Source organism: Melanerpes formicivorus, unplaced genomic scaffold (assembly GCF_026170545.1).
Source record: "Melanerpes formicivorus ecotype bairdi unplaced genomic scaffold, bMelFor1.0.p_v2 SCAF_29, whole genome shotgun sequence".
In the NCBI taxonomy this organism is placed as follows: domain Eukaryota; kingdom Metazoa; phylum Chordata; class Aves; order Piciformes; family Picidae; genus Melanerpes; species Melanerpes formicivorus.
The window spans coordinates 6,056,387-6,076,753 of record NW_027142381.1 but is presented as its reverse complement, the minus strand read 5'-3'; the positions used below and the strand labels follow the sequence as shown (position 1 = coordinate 6,076,753).

General features: G+C 53.0%; 3 protein-coding genes across 5 annotated transcripts; 1 reads left to right on the top strand and 2 right to left on the bottom strand.

Annotated features, from left to right (window-relative positions):
* Positions 1 to 57: 57 nt before the first annotated feature.
* On the bottom strand, positions 58 to 3,723 carry TAX1BP3 (Tax1 binding protein 3). The gene is made up of 4 exons (XM_068154724.1): positions 3,615 to 3,723; positions 2,176 to 2,295; positions 1,794 to 1,871; positions 58 to 1,575 (listed from the first exon to the last, which is right to left on the bottom strand). Exons 1-4 carry the CDS (start codon positions 3,651 to 3,653, stop codon positions 1,438 to 1,440), a joined length of 375 nt encoding a protein of 124 aa, XP_068010825.1. The 5' UTR covers positions 3,654 to 3,723; the 3' UTR covers positions 58 to 1,437.
* A 36-nt stretch (positions 3,724 to 3,759) lies between these two features.
* On the top strand, positions 3,760 to 4,826 carry EMC6 (ER membrane protein complex subunit 6). 2 transcript variants are annotated; one of them, XM_068154725.1, is made up of 3 exons: positions 3,760 to 3,864; positions 3,941 to 4,007; positions 4,259 to 4,826. In XM_068154725.1, exon 3 carries the CDS (start codon positions 4,301 to 4,303, stop codon positions 4,631 to 4,633), a length of 333 nt encoding a protein of 110 aa, XP_068010826.1. In that variant the 5' UTR covers positions 3,760 to 3,864; positions 3,941 to 4,007; positions 4,259 to 4,300; the 3' UTR covers positions 4,634 to 4,826. The 2 variants fall into 2 exon arrangements, with proteins under 2 accessions (XP_068010826.1, XP_068010827.1); XM_068154726.1 differs by having other exon boundaries at positions 3,793 to 4,007.
* Positions 4,827 to 5,572: 746 nt separating this feature from the next.
* P2RX5 (purinergic receptor P2X 5) lies at positions 5,573 to 19,307 on the bottom strand. 2 transcript variants are annotated; one of them, XM_068154720.1, is made up of 12 exons: positions 18,653 to 19,307; positions 16,315 to 16,465; positions 13,351 to 13,470; positions 12,614 to 12,689; positions 12,185 to 12,281; positions 11,746 to 11,826; positions 10,798 to 10,936; positions 9,849 to 9,985; positions 9,327 to 9,420; positions 8,751 to 8,816; positions 8,371 to 8,453; positions 5,573 to 7,934 (listed from the first exon to the last, which is right to left on the bottom strand). In XM_068154720.1, exons 1-12 carry the CDS (start codon positions 18,787 to 18,789, stop codon positions 7,859 to 7,861), a joined length of 1,257 nt encoding a protein of 418 aa, XP_068010821.1. In that variant the 5' UTR covers positions 18,790 to 19,307; the 3' UTR covers positions 5,573 to 7,858. The 2 variants fall into 2 exon arrangements, with proteins under 2 accessions (XP_068010821.1, XP_068010822.1); XM_068154721.1 differs by having other exon boundaries at positions 13,399 to 13,470; positions 18,653 to 19,305.
* Between the last annotated feature and the right edge of the window lie 1,060 nt (positions 19,308 to 20,367).

The window sequence follows — 20,367 nt, the reverse complement described above, 5'->3', positions numbered from 1 at the left end:
GGTCTCAGCTGGAAGCATTGAAGTGATGTGGCATTCTTAAATGTAAGGAGAAACAGCTCAGGAAATCCAACTTTGTTTTATTGTGTGTAAAATCAAAGTGAAAGAGCAGTACAAACAGCAGTGTATCCTTAGAGTAACAAAAATAACTTCAACCTGAAAGCCTGAAAATTTACCACTGAGTTAAGTTACAAAATTCAGAAGCAGGATTGTAGGAATGCCATAGGTATAAAAATGGTCACTAGGCACAGCTGGTGTGTACAGAACAGTCTGAGATGCACTCATCACAACCAACCTACATGGCACAGCAGTAATGTACTGAATAAGTTAGTCTGCCACCTTCTGTTCTATTTACAGCAGCTTACCTGAAGACTGCTTGAGGAGAGTGTAGAAGTATAAATCAACTCCAGTTTCTGGATAGCTGTAAAGCTAGCTGGTTAGCAAGCCACTAGGATGCTAGGGAATTAACTTAGTGTTGCAGCAAGGATCTGAAATCCTGTGGCATCTTAATTTAAACTACATAGCATCTTCAATCTGGTCAAGAGGCACTTCAGCAGATTACTGGCATCTTCAGCTCTTCCATCCACTAAAGCAGTGATTTAATCAAAGTCTTCTAGAAGACAGACCAAAACCCACCCCTCCCAAGCCTGACAGAAGTGGGATGAAGAACTGAAGACTCCACAGCTATGAGCAGCTCTTTTGGTAAGCTCAGCAACACCATTATCTCTCCTGCCCCATAGTCCTTTAATTTGATTCATTTGATGTTACAAATTACTTGGGAATAAGGAGAACTGAGGTTTTACTCTCTGAAGCTGAACTGTAGTGCTGAAGAACTACACAGGCACTAATTAACACTTCTGTGTTAGCTGTTTGCTTCTTGTCTGAAGCTGCTTTGTACAGGGAATCTTTGCAGTAAAGCACCCTGCCCCAGACCCTTCAGCACACTGTCTAGCTAGCACACAATGTGAGAGCAGTGCAGTGCTCCTCCCCACAGCAGGGTGCAACTCATTTCTGGCCTTTTATCTCTGGGGGGGGACACAGGACAGCTCACTTTTAAAAGCTAAGCACAGCAAACCCTTAGCTTCCATAGCAGAAACCACATTTCCCCTTAAAGATCTGTACTGCAAAAGAATCCTGTCAAAGTTAAGGCTTTTCCAGTTGCTTCCTTAAACAATGAAAGTTTATCCTGTCAGCCCTGACTACAACAGTCTCACCACATCCCTGCAGGGAAGGTGTTGGAGAAGCACTCTGCTGAGGAGACTAGAGGTTTACTATTGCCAGTTACACCAGAGGAAGGGGAAAACAAAAGTAATAAAAGTAGTGTTTACCACAGTTAGGAACATGCACTCCTTCCAGACAACCCACTCGGCTCTAGCATCTGCTTCCTTGAGAGCAGTCTATACATCTCCCTCCCCAACCCTTCCCCTGCCTGGTGATTGATTAGGCCATCATGGATTGCTGCACAGCCTTCTGCAGAGATTTCCTGGTCACCAGCAGCCGAACCACTTCTTCATTCCTTTTTGTGAGCCTCTTCCTAGCTTGGTCATGAGTCACCATGGTCATGTCCCAGCCATTCACCTAGGGCAAAATCCAAAGTGAGGTGCATGGACCTGAGGTGTCCTCCGATTCTTCTATCAGCATGATGTAGGAGATTATGCTTACACTACAACTTAGTTTAGTAATAAACCACACAAACTGTGCTGGAAGGTGCCCAGAAGACAGCATTACCCCCAGCAGAAATTTCTCTAGGTTGCACCTGGCACTGCATTAGTGCTTGGCTTATCTCAAGTGTTTACCTGCATGATCTTATCTCCAATCTGAAGTCCTGCAACTTCTGCTGGGCCTCCTTCTGTCACTCTTGTTACATAGATACCCTGGGGGAAAAAAAGTGTTCATTTAGTAAATAGAGCAGGTGAAAGAGGTCCATTCCACAGTGCAAAAGTTGTCTGTAGTTCTTTAAGGGATTCCAGTTCAAAACAGGTTCATGTGATGTTGGAAAATAGAGAAGGTAGAGAGAAAACCTGAAACAAACTGAGTCTACAAATAATAACCTGGCAAGAGCAAGCTTAGCAGTCAGCAGTGAGAGGACAGAATTCAGATGGAACTGAGTGGAGCTTGCTGGGGGAGCTGGATACACTCAGCCTTCTGCCAAGAGTTGCTACAGAAAAAGCTTCTGACCTTGTCAGTCTTGTCTTCAGAGAAAGGGTTCTGAGTGGGATCCTGATCAATGCCCCCTCCAATGCTGAATCCCAGAATCAGCTTGTCACCCTGTCGAAGCTTGTGTATTTCAATTCTTTGCTGGAAAGAGGAAAACATAAGACAGCAGAGTGTTGAGAGCACTGAAGAAACTTCAAGTGTGTCTCAGATACTTGAGCCCCAGTTAGACTCCTTTCCAGAGATACCACAGAGCCACCAGGGCAGGCTGCACCACAGCTCACCTATTGTGACAGGCAGCTCTGAAGCCCTGGGCAGCACCCAACTGTCCTGTGGTGCTTGCTGCCAGTCAGTCACATGCAGCCTGGGTGTTGACAGCAGCTGGCTCTGCACTGTTGTGAGCCCTATCACAGAGCAGCAGGACAGGAAACAATCTGTAAGCTCATGCCATGACACAGCCAAGCTCTGTCACTCCTGGGTGCTTTAGCACTGTCCAGAGATACAAGGGGAAAACAAAGCACAGCAGGTCCCTTTAACTATGAGTCATATCTTGATAGCCAGCAGCCACTAACAGTCTCTCATGTCCAGACTCTGCTTGCTCTTCACCCACGTCCCTCATGTTCCTGCCGAGCCCTATCAGTGGCAATAGTCTATTATTAGGATAGCTCTTTTCCAAGAGAACTTATCAGCACACTCTGGTAATCTAGAGGTAGGTTCCTCCCTGTCTCATGAACAGGCATCTGACAAAGTGTCAAGCACTGTGTAAATGCCAATTGGAGCCACGATAAAAAGCCATGGTCTTAACCCAAGACCACGTAAAACACTTTCCAGCTTGCTCTAGTTGATGCCCCTGCTCACTGCAGAGGGGGTGGAATAGATGACCTTTAAAGGCCCCTTCCAACCCAGACTATTCTGACTCTTCTTGAAGAGCACTGTCAGCCACTGAGCTTGCGATCGTGCCCCCTCGCCAGGACACACTCTGCTTGCCTGCCCCCAGACACCTGCCACATCCCTGGGGCGTCCTGCTCTAAGGCAGCTGGGAGCGGCAGCCACCCCACCACCACACAGCTCAAGTCAACGTCCTAACAGTGGAAGAAACCACAGAGCCCCTCGCTTTCACTCTTTGATTAACGCAATTAACGCACTCGGAGAGCACAGCTCCTTACACAGCACCCGAGGCAAAGCCAAAGCGGGGCGTGCCGAGCCTGCCACAGGCACTGACAGCTTCCACGGCGCAGAGCCGCCGCCTTGGCGGGTGGGGAGCGGCCGCAGGCAGCAAGCAGGGCTGGCGGCTCTGCTAGACCGCTCCTTCCACACACCCGTGGGCTGGAGCTGCTCCAGGACACTTCCGCAACACCTCCGCCCCCGCCGAGCCCCTCCGCCCGCTGACAGCCCCCAGGGCGCTGCCGCCCTTGTCCCTGCTGCGCTCGACATCTCCCGCCCCAGTCGCGGCCCCTTCTCACCACCACGGCAGTGACCGGCTGCCCCGGCACGTACGACATGGTCCCGCTGCTGCCGCAGCCGCGCTGCTGCCGCGCCCGAACAAAAGCTCCTCGCCCGGCCCCGCCTCCCCGCCCCGCCAGCCAATCGCGTGCCGCCCCGCCCGTGGCGGAGGCGAGGGTGCCGGAAGTTTGGTCTCTTTCCCGGCGGTCCCCGCGCCCAAGATGCCTGACAGGAGCTTCCGGCGGGCGGGCGAGAGGCTCCGCTCTGGCGGTAGGTTGGGCCTGGCGGGGAGGTGCAGCGGCCTCGGCTCCTACAGTGACGGGCGGTGTGTGGTGTCCCTTGGCAGGGTGTGAAGTGTGACGGTGGGGGCCAGCCGAAGGTCCCGCGGAACAGCGCGCCGCCGTGGATGAGAGGTACGCGCTGGGGGAAGGCGGGAGGGCCCCGCGGCGGCAGGCGGGCGGTGCCGGGAGGGGCCTTGGGGCGGGCGCCGGAGGCCGCTGAGCTGCTGCTGCGCTGGAGAGCGGCGCCCCGGCGCTGCGCGGGCTCGCCGGGTCTGCGCGGCGTGTACGGCGCTCCGCGGGAGGCATCGCTTCAGCGCGGACCGGGGCAGCGCCGAGCCGGACCGCCCCTTCGGCCTGTATAGAGCCTGTCTCCTTTCATGCAGTCTCGTTAGGAGGGAGGAGGTCCCCGAGCCCGGCTGGGAGCCATGGCCGCGGTGGTGGCCAAGCGCGAGGGGCCGCAGTTCATCAGCGAAGCAGCGGTGCGGGGGAACGCTGCCATCCTGGACTATTGCAGGACGTCGGTCTCGGCCCTGTCGGGCGCCACGGCGGGGATCCTCGGCCTGACTGGCCTGCACGGCTTTATCTTCTACTTCCTGGCATCCGTCCTCCTCTCCGTGCTCTTGGTGTTAAAAGCCGGACGGCGATGGAATAAGTACTTTAAATCCCGAAGGCCGCTGTTCACGGGGGGGCTTATAGGAGGGCTCTTCACCTATGTCCTGTTCTGGACTTTCCTGTACGGCATGGTTCATGTCTACTAAACCACCTAGGAGCCGCGGTAGCTGCAGTGATTTTTAACGAAGCAAGACTGTTGCCAAACGTCACCTACACAACTAGGCCAGCTTACCTTTAAACCTTTGTCCATTGCTTGTATCGGTAATACCGTTGGTAAATTATGTCCAGGCACCAATGACTCGGTAGCACTGTTCTGATTAAACTGAATGTGAAGCACCACGTGGATGCCTCCCATGAATACTTGGTGGCTGGTTAATAACTTCTGTCCCTAGTGGCAGGCACGGCTGTGGGTTGGGGTTCATGTAGCCCCCTTGTAGCGATGATCTTGAAGGTCTCTTCCAACCTGGTTTATTCTCTTCTATTGTTTGTGTTTTGGGTAAGACACTGACTGCAATTCCCTCTGCATTTGCTGCCTGTCCCCACACACAAAGACTGCTGAAAGCAGGGTGTGATGCACTGTGCTTAAAAATAATCCACTGGCACAGGGGAATGCTGCACAGGAGGATGTAATTAAGTGTGTGTGAAGGTTGGGTACAGAGATGTGACCAAGTTGCTAGTGCAGATGTTATTTCCACAGTTGCTCTATGTACATGCTGTCATTAAATGACATTGGCAGGGCTGCTCTTCACTGGTACATACAAAAGTCACTAAATGAGGCTCCCAGAAGGCACTTTGCTCCTTTTTGGTATCATGCTGTACCATGAACACAGACAGCCAAGTGCAGCATCTTACTCCCTGCCAGCTGTCTGTACTCACACTTGTGAGCCTGTCAGCATCTTCTGTTACTGAAGAGGGGGGTGGGGTGGTTCTCTGTGTCCCTGGCAGGAAGGAAAAGCTGATCCCCCACCATCCAGGCACTAGCTCTGCTATAGACCTTCTTGTACAAACTCAGTGTTGACTTGGTCAGTGTGTATTGCAGACAGAAGGGGGTGTGCAACCTAAAAACCACGCTGTGCAGAAGAGTCTTGCCCTAAAGTGACAAATTTTATTGCTGTACATTAAATACAAAGAGGAAAGGAAAGAAAAAAACCCAAGTACAACAACAAAGAAACTGCTGAGAAGGAATCTGGTTATGTTTTATCAACAGCAGTGGCTGTGGGAGTTGTGTTAAACAGGGGTGTAAAGGAGGGAACTATTCCAGGGACGTGGGGGGCCTGAAGACTTAATTTAAGAAATGGCTTTGGTCACCTAACAAGTTGGTGTTTTGTCAAGCTGAACATTGGCCAGCTTTACATGCTGTGGTAAGCCTCCTGCTCTCCATGAGCTGTGCCTTGGCTTGATGTCACATGGGAGCTTCACCCTGTGTTCCACCATCTAGAAACCATTCAAAGAGAATTAAGCTTTGACAGACCAAAGCCTGTGCTGTTCTGTGGGCAGAGCAATTCCAATGGGCCTGGCCAGGGCAGCCTCTCCAGCATCCACCTCTCTCAACTTCTGTTTGCCTGCAGGAGAGACTTCTGGCATGAGAGGCAGCTTTGGCTGTGGTTACAGCAGCAGAGTTATATGGCTTACCCTAAATTATTCTGGTTTCTAGCTGAGTGTTTCACTCAGTAATTGCCTCTGAACAGAAGCAGAAGGAGCAGACTGGACTGGGTGGGGTTAGCTGTTGGTGACTGCCTTTGGGGGTTGCTACTGCTAACAAAGGTGACTGTTAATTTAGAATCAGCCTGTACCTGAGCATAACCACCCTAAAAGAGTCAAAGCAGAGGTGAGTGCAGCTTGTCTTTCCATCTGTGTAACACTGTCACAGCAGCTCTCCCAACACCAACCTCTCCCCTGCTGCCCTGGCAGTGTGTGCAGATGCTGCAGCAGGAGTCCTTTAAATCTGATATTCAGAGTGCACAAAAACTTCCTCTGTGCCATGATGACTCCTGATGGTTGGCTGCATGGCAGCATTTACAGAACACGGATCAGCTGGTACCAAGCCAGGGTAGGGAAGCTCTGAGGCAGGAATATTTACCTGCTGCCTTCAGGAGCTGGTGAGTTGGTTCCCATCAGCTCCAGCAAATGCAAGCTTTAAACCAAGTGCTTTTCAGAGGAGAGTTACAGCCCCACATGAACACAGATGTACAAAACAGGCAGCAATTAGACGTTTTTCTCTGCTGAGAAACAAACACTCCTGTTCTTTGGAGGTTATTGGAGAGCTGAAGTAGCAAACAGCTGCCTTGTGCCCCTCCTGCTGGTCTCTTTGGAAGAACCTGGCAAAGGCTCAGTCTCTGCAGTACAATTCAGGGTACTATGAAAACCAGCAGAAGCATTTACTCTCCCACCCAGATCTCCACCCTAAGCAGTGACACAGAAAGGACAACAGGCAAATGAAACCAGGCACTGAGGAAAGGAGGGAGAGCCAAAGACCTCCCTGTGCAGATCCTCCCAGGGCACTAACCCTCTTCCCCCACTGTCAGCCATGCCAACATCTGTCCCTGCCTTGCTTCAGAACCCTGCTCTGCCTGCTGTTACCTGTTCTGTGCTTTGAAATGCTGAAGCTCTGGCCCAACTACACATGGAGGTGGTGGGTGGCAGGTGAGGTAGCTGGGATTGAGACATGGCTCAACTGCTTCTCCATTCAGAGATGTGCCAGGACCTTCTCCTGCTGTTCCTGAGCTGAGCAGAGCAGCAGGCTGTTCTGGAGGAGCACTGCTTCTAGCCCTAATGGTGACACACACACTGCAATAGGATTGATGCCCCCACTGTGACACAGGCCCAGCTCAGGCTTTGTAGGACAAGCAGCCCCTTTCCCCCAGGCTCCAGGAGCTGCTGAAATGGTGCATTTCGTCACACTTCCTGACAAGAGCAGTCCTGCTGCTTGACTTCTCATCCTTCACAGAGCACAAGAGCTGGAAGTGGTGGCCACAAGCCAGCAGAGCAGGAGACAGGTTGGATCTCAGCCTCAGCCCTCCTCAGAGTGGCAGCCATGGTTCATATCACAGTTCTCCCACACATGGAAGCAAAGCACAGCCCCAGGGTAGTGCAGGTACAGATACATCTATCAACAGATACCAAACAGTCACTTGGTGCCTTCTTGTTGCTTGTATAAATCTGTGGCCAGGACATGCTGCTGTAAGCTCAGGACACCAGAGAGCATCTCAGGGAAAGAAAGGTGTTCCTTAAAGGACTTCTTTTCCTCTGGAAATCCCAGTAATAGACAGTTGATCTGATCTGGGGTATGTCCACCTCCCAGTCCTGGTGTGATTCCCCACCTGTGTGGCTGTCCTGGAGCATGAGTCCTGCTGGCAGGCCTGCTGCTGTGCCTAGAGCCCTCCGAGCTGCTCAGGGCTCTGGTTGCCGTTCAGCGTAGGGCTGGATAGCGATTTCCTGCTGCTGGACCTGAGGGAGCAAGCACAGTGGGGGACAAGGCAAGCAGGCTACTTCTGTTTCAGGAGGCAATGGGGGCAAGAGGTTTGCAGCCAGACCTGTCACCCCATATCACAACAGCCATCACCCTCTGGAGAGCTAAAGCCCCAGTTCTCAGTGTCATGAAGCTCCGAAACTGCCCCAGTTCCATCCTCAGCCATTATGAGCCTGCAGTGCAAGGCCATTTATAGCCCAGTCATGACACAGCAGCCTCCTCTGCTCCCCAGCTGGCTGCAGCAAGGAATTGGGGAGGGAGGGAGTAACTTGGCTACACTCATTTGGAGAAATATCATTTCCTGGAATTGGCCTTTGTTTGCCATTAGCATTTGCTGTGTTCCCATATCTCCTGTTTCTGTTAGTCACAGCAATAAAGCCACTGCACTGCAACACAAAAGCCAGGCTCACTTACTTGACTTCCTCATACTTTTTGCCTCGATAGAAATTACTCTTTTTAATCAGATACAGCAGCACCAGGTCACAAAAGAAAGCTCCCTGCAAAGAGAAAGAAGCTGTGTTTTATCTTTAGAAGAGGAAGAGTTCCGCTCTAATCAATGAGCATTAATTAGTGTGTAGGAGCTGTATTTTCCTTCGTATCCCAGGCAGTTTAGGAGTGTTTAGACTACAGGGCACATTAACAAATGCCTTTAAGCCAGGACACTGTCACTGAGCAGTCAGAGCAGCAGAAGCTCTGCTGGAGCAGATCTAAGCCACCCTCCACCTTTACCCTCCTGACAGCTGAAGGAGGAGCTGGGTCCCAGGCTGTCACTCGAATGAAACACATTTGCTTACCGCTCCCATGAGGGCCAGCCCCGAGCCGATGTTGATAATGGTGGGGATGATGTTAAACTTCCCTGCCTGAAAGAAAAAAGGTCATGAAGTACTCAGGGAAAGAACAACCCAAACCAAGTTTAAGGGTGTGGTGTTAGCCAGGGGAAGCTCCTAGTGCCTGTGGGTGTGTTTTGTGAGCAGCCAGCAGGCACAATCACAGCAGATTAGCAGCGAACACTCTTGGAGGCTAAAGGTCTGTGTGTGTCTCAGACCCAGCTGTCCATGGCTCCATTTCAGACCTTGCATCATCCCTGGATTAACCTGTTTTCTGCAGCACAAACACATGGAAAATGGGTCTCTGGGCTGTGTTTATTCCTGCCTGACTACATGAGAGTGTTTCTAGGTGGAAGAGATGCAGGCACATCTGCACTCCAGGTTGTCTCCTTTCTCACGCTGAGTTAGCTCCACAGGATGAATGGCAAAAGCCCTTTCCCACAAGCCAGAGAGGCTCTTCTCATCCCAGAGCTTCCTCCCATTGAGAATGTCACCCCCCTGTCTTGACTCCAGGCTCTGAGATGTTCTGGCCTGGGCCCTCACCTTGCCATTCACCATCACATCAAAGCGGATTCCGTAAGCTTTCATGAGCGTCCGGTAGTCGACCCCCTGAGCGTCCCGGTAATACTTGGCAAACCTGCAACACAACAGTGCTGACTCTAACTCTGTCATCTGCCCCACACACAGGATCCCACCTGAGCACACCTATCTCTTCAAACAGATCTCTTCCCCTACAAACACCACCACTAGTGTGCCATGAGCATGACTCCCTCCCCTCTGCAGAGCAATGTGCTTGGTTAGGGCAGTGCCTGGCAAGGGTCTGATACCACTTCAGAGAATCACAGAATGGTTTGGGTTGGAAGGGACCTTCGAGATCATCCAGCTCCAAACCTCTGCCACGGGCAGGGACACCTCCCGCTAGACCAGGTTGCTCAAGGCCACATCTAACCTGGCTCTGAATACTTCCAGGATTGAATCACTTCACTGCCAACCTGCCACAGCATCTTTGAGTCAAACCAGCTCAGCCCAGCTGCAGCACTGCACTGTGCTCTCCTCTTGCCTTACCTGAAGTTGTAGCCAGAGGAGATGGACTTTTCTGAGAACTTGTTGTCCAGCCGGCTAAAAGAATAGTGAGGATTACATTCAGAAGGAGCTTTATCAAGATCACAGTTCCATTCAATCTGAATTCCTATCACACCACCCTTAATGGAAGAGAGAGACAGGGTGAGTTTTGTTAGCTTAGTTCAGGTCAAGTGTCTTCAAGTTTGTCAGCTCCTTGGGCAAGTTTTCCCCGGGGCCAAGAGCAGCTGCACTCAGGTCACAGAGCCAAGCACACGTTTCTAGGTGGGTGAACTTCATGCTCGTGACAGTGATCCCACTACACAACCCCAGCTTTCCCTCTGCTGGCATCCAAGGAGGAGGTTTCTCATCCAAAGACACTGATGTCATTGATCTCAGTGGCTGTAACATACTTCAGCAGAGAAGAGGCTCTTTTATGCAGGGATGAGGTTTCACAAGTGCAGAAGCCAGCACAAAGCCTGCACTCTTCTCATCTGTGCTTCCTGGAATGCCTCAGAGTGGCTCCATCTTCCCCTGGGGCTGCATGCACTGGGTCACAGCCTGTTTGGTGCTGCAGCCCCAGGACTCCATGCAGAAATCTGTCCATTTCCCACAGGGGAAGCCTCCCAAGGTGTGCTCTGACCAGGGCAGCCCCACTGGCCTTCCAGAGCTCTGGATTTAAACTGGTGAGGTAGTAATGTTGAAATGAAACAAAGAAACCCTGCTGGCAAAGCAGCTGTTTGGGCAGCCCTGAACAGCAGAGAGCTGAGCTGACCTCCTCTTTCAGAGGACCCACACTGCTCTGGCTCCTATTCCCTGAGGACAGGATAAATGGGGGCTGACTTGACTTTAAACATCAGCATCTCTCCACTGCAGCCTGGACAGGAGGCAGTCCCCTGGGCAGCCCCCAGTACAGCCAGCTGGGAAGCCAGACGAGGCCAAGGGGCACTCCTACCGCCAAGGCCATCTGCTGGAAGTCGCTCCCGGCCCAGCGGACGATGTTGCCCAGCAGGAAGATGGGGCAGTAGGGATGCTCCGTGCTGTAGCGGCAGCTCTTCAGGTAGGACTCGTTGTTGGTGGCCAGCACATTCACCCTGCACACAGCCAAGAGGGAAATCCACTTTGTCTCCCTAGTTGCTTGTCTACAGAGTCTACACCACCATAGCTGCAGAGCCAAGAGACTTCTCCAACACCCTCTGTGCACAACAGAAATGGCACCTTGCCCCCAGCCTCATCACCCAGTGAGCCTCTCCACTGCTGGCCCAGGGACAGCAGTGTGCCCACACAGAAGTGACCTCCATGCCAGACAGGGACTAGGCAGCTGAATCTGGGCTCAAGAAGGACTCAAACAGAGCAGATTGCCATGGTGGTCCAAAGCCAATTGGTTTTCTCAGTGATAAAGAAAATAAAGGTGCTAGAAATGTCTGTCTGAGCTTGGCCTTCTGTGCTTCTCTCCGCACTTTGCTCACATTGAAGCCAGAGCTGCAGCAGCAAATGTGAGCAGATACTTTCAATCTGCTTTCTCCCAGCTGTGCCCAGGCACTTTCAGTTTCATGGAAGAGGAGGAGTATTTGGGGGCAGAAACTGCTTAGCAACCTATGCACTGGCTGGGGGGAAGATCCACCTGCCTCAGGAGCTCTGGTGCATCCCTTCTGGAGGAGCCATTGCTGACCTCATCTGGGAAAAGACAGACTAAACCCAGCTGCTTTCTGAGAAGCCCCAAGCCCTCATTATCTCCTTGTTCCTGCACAGCCTGCAGCCAAAGGCCTCCCCCTGCACCATAGAAGAAGGAATATTTGCCTGCCCACTTCACCCTTCAGGCAGGAAGAGGACAGTGGAGCAAACTGGGGGTGTTGGTTGTGTGATGGAGAGGACAGAGGCATCTCTGAGCACCTGCACTTACTTGGAGAACTTAAACTTGGGGAAGCGGATGGAGTTCTTGATGTAAACAGTGAAGTTCTCTGCGCTGGCGAGAAGTGGGGTCCTGGAAGAGAAGGGATCTGTTCTACCTCTGCACCCTGCCCACATGCCACAACTTGAATTACTGTTCTAGAACCAGTGAGGTTTCATTTTGTGGTGCTAGATCAGCCATGCTAGACCCCACACTGCCAGCAAGGAGTTGGTGAGGAGCACGTGGGCTGAGGGGAAGCCCCGAGAGCTGAAAACATCCCTGGGACAGCCAATGAGCCAAGCAGGGGGGAGCAGAGCCAGTGAGCCAAGCAGGGGGCCATGCAGAGCCTCCTCCTGCACTGAAGCCAACATTCAAGTGTCCAAACAGAGGGAAACCAGAAACTGCCCTTAGTGACACACAAGCATGGGAACGGCACAGGACGGCCACGTACTTGGGCTTGGATCTTTTCTCCACTGGGCACCAGGCCAGTATCTCACAAGTCCCTCTGATACTGTCCCTGTCTTTCAAACAACGGCCAGTCTTAACCCCTGCAGCACAGACATCACAGAGAAGGTCACAGAGAGCAGCCACCTCCTCTCCTTGCCTGCAGGGCACAGAAAAATCAGATGCTTTTCACTGCCACCCTAAGCCCCCCTCCTGGAACAACCACTCACTTGTTGCTTCTCTGAGCAGCCCCAGGGTGCTCTGGCCCAGCCACCACAGAGCTGAAGCAAGGCAGCAATCTTAATACAAGATGGTAAAGAAAAGAATGTCCTTGCCCCTCTGTAATCAGACACCTCTGGGGTTGTAACCAGGCTGATGCCTCTGAAGGAACCTGCCTCTACCAGGAACAGGAGAGGAAGAGGGATCCTTCCCTTACCATTGCCAGCCACCACTGCTTCCCCGGCCGGGCAGTCCTCATCCTGGTTACAAAGGGCGTCAGGAATGCTGTCACTCTGAGGTGGGAAAGGACAGAAGTGAGACCTGTGACAGGACACAAGACTCAGCTGCACCCCAGGCTCACACAGCCACTAGAGGACAGCCATGTCCTGGAGAAGCAAGCTGTGCTCTCGGCCTCGGCTGCCCCTGACAGGCAAAATGAATCTCTGCTACACAGGGACAGCACTCCCAGCACGGCCAGCACCCCCACCCCCTCCCCTGGCTCCAGCCCACTCTGAAACACATCTCCACAGAGGGCATCTGAACATGGCACCTCCTGGCTCTGGCCCCTAAGGCACGTTCTGGAAGGTACTAAGCACCCTCCCATGTCCTGAAGGTAGGAAAGCCTCAGTGTTCAGCCCTTCCCAGAATGGGGCTCCTAGAAGTCTCCTCTACCTACAACCAGACTGAGTCACCTCACAGCTGTTTTCCCATGGCCTTTCCTGACCCATCACTGTCCTGGTCTCATCTCCAGCTGGGCAGATGTCCAACACCTTCAGCTAAAGTCAGCAAGGCTCCACATGATCAGTGCCTCTGGAAATTAAGAGAGCTGAACCCCCCAGGTTGCAGCACCCAGCCCAACTTCCCCACCCCCTCTTTATCACACTACAGAAAAACCATTTGCTTTTTCTTCTTCCTGCATTCCTTGCTCCCCAGCAGTCCTCTGTCAGTTCTTACCCCCAGTTTTGTAGGGGTCTGGGAGCCAAGGGGCTCAGTTCTTCCTACCTCAGGACAGGTGGCTTGCCTCTGGTTTGGGGTCACAATCAGATTCGTCATGACAAAGAAGACATTTTCACCCTAGAATGAACAAAGGGAGGCAGAAGGAGTTAGGGAACTTGCTTTCCTCTTAGTAGGTGGCAGGAGGAGGATGCAGTTCTCTGCAGAAGTTACCATCTCTCTCTCCCCCATTGTTTCTCAGGCTCAGATATAAGAGGACCCTTTGTGTATTTGCTTGGCTGAGACAGGCAGAGCTCTGTGGCACAAGGGGTTCTGCTTCAGAGACTGTTACTCTGGTGAGCAGCACTGCTGAGCCTTGCCTTGCTGGCTGCTCAGCAAGCACTTGCCCTCCTTTCCATAAGGACATGGTTGGTGCCTGGTCAGGGATCCAAAGCCCCATGCCACTGCAGAGCTGTGGGTGTTTGTTCCCAGGCAGGGCCCCAGCTGTGCTCCTAGAAGCCTGGGCTCAGGGAGCAAGCAGCAGGGCACAGCACAGGGGAAGATTCAGTGCAACACTGTGGACATGTGACAAAACAAAACCCAGCACCTGCAGCATGGCAGCAACAGAGAGAACACAGATCCTTTTATCAAGCCACTGGGAGGACCCCTGAGACATTTATGCACAGAGAGATTTGGCTGCACCTTCATCCCTAACATCCTTATTTCTGGCAGTGTGTTCAGGCAGTGTGCTCCCTCTGTGTCCACGCAAAGCCACAACGTGCATGGCCCTTCTGGAGCCTGCCCTCCTATGCCCATTTACAGCTTCTCTTTGGTCCCTTCCCCACACTCAGCAAGAAGTTGAAATGGTGACTTTTCCCCTTAACAACCAACCACCAAAGGAGACCACAGGGAAAAGCAGCCTGAAGGCACAGGTGGTGAGAGTGGAGAGAAAGCAGCTGACCAGGCCCTGCAGAGGGAGGCTGCTTCACCGCTCGGCAGTGAAATGAACGCTGCAACAAACCAAGCTTCTACCATTGCTGCTCCACACTGAGCACACTGGGAAGGGAGGAGGGGCAGCAGCAGGCAGCAGCTACAGACACAGGTTGTTTCCTGACAGCCCTGAGCACCAGGGAGCCTGTCCCTCCTCACACAGAGGGACACAGATCAGCTGGTGGGGCAGGGCAGCCCTGAGCATCCTCACCCACCACAGGAAGCCACCCTGTGTGAAGCCCTGCCATGTGCCACACTGGCTGCTGGTGTGGGCAAGCACCTGCTGATAAAATATCTGATCAGGAGCAAGTTCTTGACCCCTGACCCCACCCAGGGAACAAGATCTTTCTGCAGACCTGTCAGAGAACAGGCCCAGGAAAGCCACAAGTGAAGGATTCATCAGGTGATTCTCTGCTCTACATTAAGCCTAACCTCAAAGTGCCACTGGTTCACCCTGTGCCAGGGCATTCTCAGCCCTCAGTGATGAATCTCTGTGAGCTGAGTGCCCACTGTTTACCCAGAGTCTCTCTAACCCCCCTGACACACAGCCCTGCCTGTTGCACAGGAAAAACACAGATCTCAGGCTTCCATCCACCAGAGCAGAGCTCCCTCCCTCACTGGGAGCTGTGTGCTGTGGGCTGACCCCACATCCCACCAGCACTGTGGGACACAGGTACATCTGTCCTCAGCAGGGGGGACATGTTGGTCAGCAGCCACACTGCTGGGCTGAGGAGAGCTGCCCCTGCTCTCTGGAGGAGCTCCTCCCAGCTCTCAGTGTCTCTTGCTCCACCACCTGGATCTCTCCAGTACAAAGCAGCCCACCCAGAGCCAGCAGCACAGCGCAGGACTCTTCCTCTGAAGTGAAATAAGAGATTACAAAGCAGTTAGTGCATGCAAGTCACTTAATGCACTGGCAGCAGGCATTCAGATACAAGCCCACATGGGGCACATCTCACAGCACACAAACAGCAATTAGCACACAGAGCAGGAAAGCTCAGGAGATGTCTGTTCTTGCACCCACAGCCCATAGAAGTGGCTGAGTTCCACTGTGAGCCCAGGGTCTAACACCACTGGGGTTGCTGGAGGCAGACTGCAGTGCTGCAGCCTGAGTGCACAGCCCAGAGGCAGTGCTGGCTGTGTTCACCTCTACACCACACTGCAAGGCCTCCCAGCAAACCAACACACAGTGACAAGGGCCTTAAGTCACAGGTGACAAGTTGCAGTACTGGTGCAAGGGGTGCACTTGTGCATAGCAGCCCCCTGTGCCCACACAGCCTGCACCACAAGCAGCAGCATGTGCTGGGCTGACACTCAGGCTCTGCACTGACATGGGTGCAGTGCAGAGCACAGATCTACAGGGCTGAGCAAATGTGGGCTGCAGCAGGAGGAAGGTGAAGTTTAATTCTTATCTACAGACAAGTAACTTGTTCAGTCTACAGCTTTCTGCTCCTTGTCAGCACAAGGCCCCAGTCTGCCCTCAGCTTTCCAGGCACATGAAGGACACCAGCACAGAAAGCACAAACAGCCCCTGGCAAGCACAGCTGGGCAACTTCCAGCTGGGTGTCAGGCAACACCTGCTGCCATCTCTTCCCCTCCAGCATCTCCCTCTGTCCCAGCCAGGGAAGCAGCAAGGCAGGTTTAGCCAGACACATGTCAGGCAACCCTCCTCACCCAAACTGCACCACCTTTTCTTTCCATCTCCCACTTGCCCTGGGCTGCCCCATGCATGCCTGCTCTAGCCCAGGAACAGAGGCAGGCAGACACTTTGCTCAGCAGAGCAGTCCCACTGAAGTCCACACAACTTCTGTCCCATGGATCTTTGCAGGAGGGACCAGGCTACTTTCACTGCAATGACCTGAGAGAAGACACAGCACTGTGTCCCTGTAGCCCATGAGCAAAGACCTGGATACATCACTGGAGCCTTCCCACCTGCAAGCATGCTGGAAGATGCCCTCAGCTGAGCAGCAGAGGTGATCATGGCAGGGTGATGCCCACCTGTGGAGGGATGACGTAGTCTGCTACATCCCACAGCCTCTCCCCCAGCTCCGAGGTGTTGGTGAAGGCCACCCCCTTCAGCTTGGTGATGACAGAGCTCTGGAGAGATGTGTCTGTGTCCTGATAGCCTTTCTTGACAACAAACACCCACCTGTGAACACAGCAGGCAGCAGCATTAACAAGTGGGGTCAGGGAACAAGTCAGTTAGAGAAGATTTACACCATGGCCAAGCACTATCCAAGGGCAAACCCAAACCTGGCAGCAAAGCCTCTGCAGCTAATGCTGCACACTCAGAACAAACCTTTGACCCAATCTGTGCTTAGCTGCAGCACCAGAGGAGAGGTCAGGGAAAAAGCCCTCACAAACAGGGCAAGGTGCAGCAACTGCTCCCAGGGTAAATCCCCAAAGCTCCTGTCTGCTGCCCAGTGCTACACAACCTTGATGGAAAGAGGGGAGGGAGAACTCCTCCAGATGAACAACAGAAGCTTTTGCAAGCTGCAGTGATGAGTGTGGTTGGTTCCACAAGTACTTGACTCACTCCCATTTTAGCAGCTTGCCATTAGGCTACCAGCAACAGACCATGGCTGGAGAGAGGCAAATCCAGCAGGTGACCTGCACCTCACAAGCAGAAATCTGCAGGGAACATTCTCAGCTGGATACACCCTGACCCCTGTGCTGGGCTTCAGGCTTCTCACTGGCACACCTGAAGCCCAGCTTCCTTGCTAAGTGGTCCAGGGAAAGGCTTCACTTCCTTCCCACTGGAAGCAGCAAGAGCTCCCTGTCAGTGGAGGAAAAGCTCTCTGGGTTACATGAAATGCCTCCAGCTTCTCCACATACTGCCAGCGTCACCTGCCAGGGCAATGAGCCACACAGACTGGCAGAAGCTCTGGGTGCTGGGGCAGGTTTTGGGGAGGGACATGGGCTGTGTGTGCTGGCACAGGTCCCCTCTGCAGCACACTGACCTGGGAGTGCACTGCTGCAAGCAGAGAGGGAGAGCAGCCATCCCTGGGGTGGAGCAACACTGCCACAGGCTGCCCTTCACCTGCTTCTTGGGACAAAGCCAAGCAGTGACATTCCCCACCTGGCTGAAGTTCCCTGCTCCCCCAGAACGCTGCCCTTCTCTCCCAGCAGGGCTCAGAGCAGACCCTTACACTTTCTGCAGTGAGTTGGGAAGGAACAGCAGCTACCCACAAGGACTTTGATGGCCACAGCCCCTGAGCAGCCCCCACACAGGTACAGTTAGGTAATGGAGCAGTCAGAGGTCAGAGCAAGGCCAGCCTCTGCTGTGAGCTCCCTGCCACAGAAGAGTCACCACAGCACCACTGGTGACAGTACCAAAGCTCTGCAGAAGGCAGTAGCTGCCTAGGGAAAAAAATAAACCAGTGTGGCCCAGACAGTCTCTGGCCATGTCCCTCCTCAGCAAAACTGTCTGCAGGATTCCTCCTTTAGCAGTTCAAACATGCCAGAGTGCTGTGGCTTCAGCTCTGCCCTGCTACCTAAAGCAGGCTCTGCAACTGTACACCCTCTAAAAATAAACCCAGCACACAAAACTGACTCTGCTATATTTAATTAGCAAGAACAGGAAGTGTGAGAAAGGTGAAGGGACTCAGAATCAGAAACAGTGAGGGGAAAGCCCCATGGACCACATTCTGTAAAACCTCAGGAAGCAAGGGCACAGGGATCACACCGGCTGGATAATGTCAAGCCTGAGCCTGCTCGCTGCAAGCAGCATTGCTGCGCTCATTACACAGCCTCCTGCAGAACTGGGCCTTTGCTGAGAGGTGCTCAAGCTATCTCCATGCCAACTCACCCTGCTCTGGAATCAAGGCAAGGCAGCTGACTTTCACGTTGCCTCAGCCTCCACAGTCCTGGCTGCTGCAGCCCACTCAGCTAAGAATCTGCCACTGGGTGCTTGGCTCCCCCCACGCAGGCTCGCCTGTGTCATGCGGACAAGCCAGGTCTGCCCCCGGGCTCAGCAACCGTGCCCGTAACTGTTATTGTTTGGAATGTGTCAGGTATTCAGGCTAGGCTCCATCCCACCAGGAACAGAAAGAAAGGTGTAAATAATGCAGAGCAAAGCCACGGTGCACCTGACCTGTTTTTAACCCAGCAATAGCCTGGAAGGGAGAGCTGAATCTAGTGATCCCCAGCAGCTGAAGCATCGGCTGGAAGCTCTCAGACACCACAGCCCCCAGCTGTATGAACACACACACAACTATCTGCATTCAAATCACAAAGCTCAGCAAGCTGTCACTGCATGCAGAGTTCCCTGCACTGATCTTCAGCACAGCAAGCAAACCCAGCTGCAGCAGGAGGGGAAATGCAGGGCGATTCTTACCCGACCAAGTAAGCCAGGATGGTGAGCTGCACCACTCGATAGAGGATCCCCACCTTCTTGTTCTTTGCAATGACGTATTTCTCTGTTTTATAATCAAAAAGGGACAGAAATAAACCCTTCCAAGCCACCTGCCCCATGCTCCCGGCCGGCTGGGTGGCAGCGGCTGGAGCAGGCGGCAGCAGCGTTCGCAGCTCTCTTTATCCACACGTGCTCTGCATGGAAACCTGGCACACCAGCCCCGGCTAGAGAGGCTGATCTCCTCCCTCCCGTCAGCTGCTCGCTGCCGGCAGCTCTCCAGTTGGAAACCAGTCGCTGCACTAACGCGAGATCCTTCCTGAGCTGCTCTCCAGCTAATTCATCCTCTGGGGCAGCCCCCACCTCAGTTTTGCTCCCGAGCGTCATTCTCTCCCCCAGAGTCACAGCATGTTTAGAATGAAACGTGTCATAGCACTGAAGCTGAGACAGCATCAAGGGAACACAGCTCCAGCCTCCCTGTTGAGTGCCAAAGCCTTTCTTCAGCCTTTGCAGGATGCAAAGCACCTAAAGTTTTTAACTGCATTTCATACCCAAGGGAGAGGAACAGTTTAACCCTCACTGCCATGGCAGCTGTTTATTAGCCAGAGACAACTCACAGTCTGACAGAGGCATCTGCAGGTGCAAGGACATGGCACAACCATTACTTACAGCAGGAAGGGTGGCTCTGTCTCCTGGCTAAGGAGGGAATAGGATGAACTCAGAGGGGGAAAATGATGTCAGGACCCTCCAGCAGCCTGGCCAAAGGGAGCTCATGTCCCTCACCAAGCTGGAATCCAAACTGGGGTGTGCTCTTCCTGGGGGAATCCCATACCTGTGCACTCATGGGAGATGTATCTCAGGGGTTACTCTAGGATGGGACTGCCCATAGGCTGAATCTGTTAGAGTGAGTCTAGCAGAGCCATGTGGTGATGAATCAGGCATGAAGTGCAGTGTCTGCTGTGATCATGGATGAGCACCCCATGAGCCCTTGGTGCGTCTACAGACTCCCCCACTCCATCCATGTCTTCCTCACCTGCCTGGGTGACTGCACAGGCTCAAACCAGAGCAGGAAGCTTGCTAACAGTGATGTCTTTCCTCCTGACCTCTTTTTACTCAGGTCTGCTAGGAGCTTCTGTAACTATTTTCCAGGTCAGTTAATGTGAGAAAGGATTTGCACAGGTTAGAAAGAATGTTCCTCAGAGTGAGAGGTGTTCCTGCTATAGGTGTGACCTGAAGATGCCTACCAGGTTTGATCACTAAACAAAAAACAACACTATGTACATTGATGCTCTCCTTGGTTTACCAGAGCCAGGTTTGTGTCAGACACTGAGTCAGTTGTTTGTCTCAGCATTCCTGGAAAGTAAAACCAACAACTGCCATCACTACCATGCCAAGAGAGCATCAATCAGACCATAAGACTAGAGGCTTCTTATCAACCTGAATGTAGAGCTGGTTCTGAGAAATTCAACCTAACCCCTGCACATGCACCCAGACCGAGGGCCTGCAAGACAGAGGGGCTCAGAGACCCCTGGAGACCACTTGAGACTCCCTTGTGATGGTACTGGGCCAGCAAAACAGCTCTTGGAATATGCTAAGTAATTCTCAGAAGCAAACTGAATCTACAGTAAGAGAAGGCAGTGCAAGGAGGGAAAGGAGCAGCTTCAGGCAGGACGTTCTGCCACTGAACGGGAAGCCGAATC

Coding starts and splice junctions, on each gene's coding strand:
- TAX1BP3 (XM_068154724.1), bottom strand. CDS start 3,653: ATGTCGTACGTGCCGGGGCAGCCGGTCACTGCCGTGGTG. Junction 2,296..3,614: donor AGCCGGTCACTGCCGTGGTG/GTGAGAAGGGGC, acceptor TCCTCTTTCCAG/CAAAGAATTGAAATACACAA. Junction 1,576..1,793: donor TTGGAGATAAGATCATGCAG/GTAAACACTTGA, acceptor ATTTTGCCCTAG/GTGAATGGCTGGGACATGAC.
- EMC6 (XM_068154725.1), top strand. CDS start 4,301: ATGGCCGCGGTGGTGGCCAAGCGCGAGGGGCCGCAGTTCATCAGCGAA.
- P2RX5 (XM_068154720.1), bottom strand. CDS start 18,789: ATGGGGCAGGTGGCTTGGAAGGGTTTATTTCTGTCCCTTTTTGATTAT. Junction 9,986..10,797: donor TCCAGCAGATGGCCTTGGCG/GTAGGAGTGCCC, acceptor TCTTCCATTAAG/GGTGGTGTGATAGGAATTCA. Junction 8,454..8,750: donor GGCTGGCCCTCATGGGAGCG/GTAAGCAAATGT, acceptor TTCTCTTTGCAG/GGAGCTTTCTTTTGTGACCT.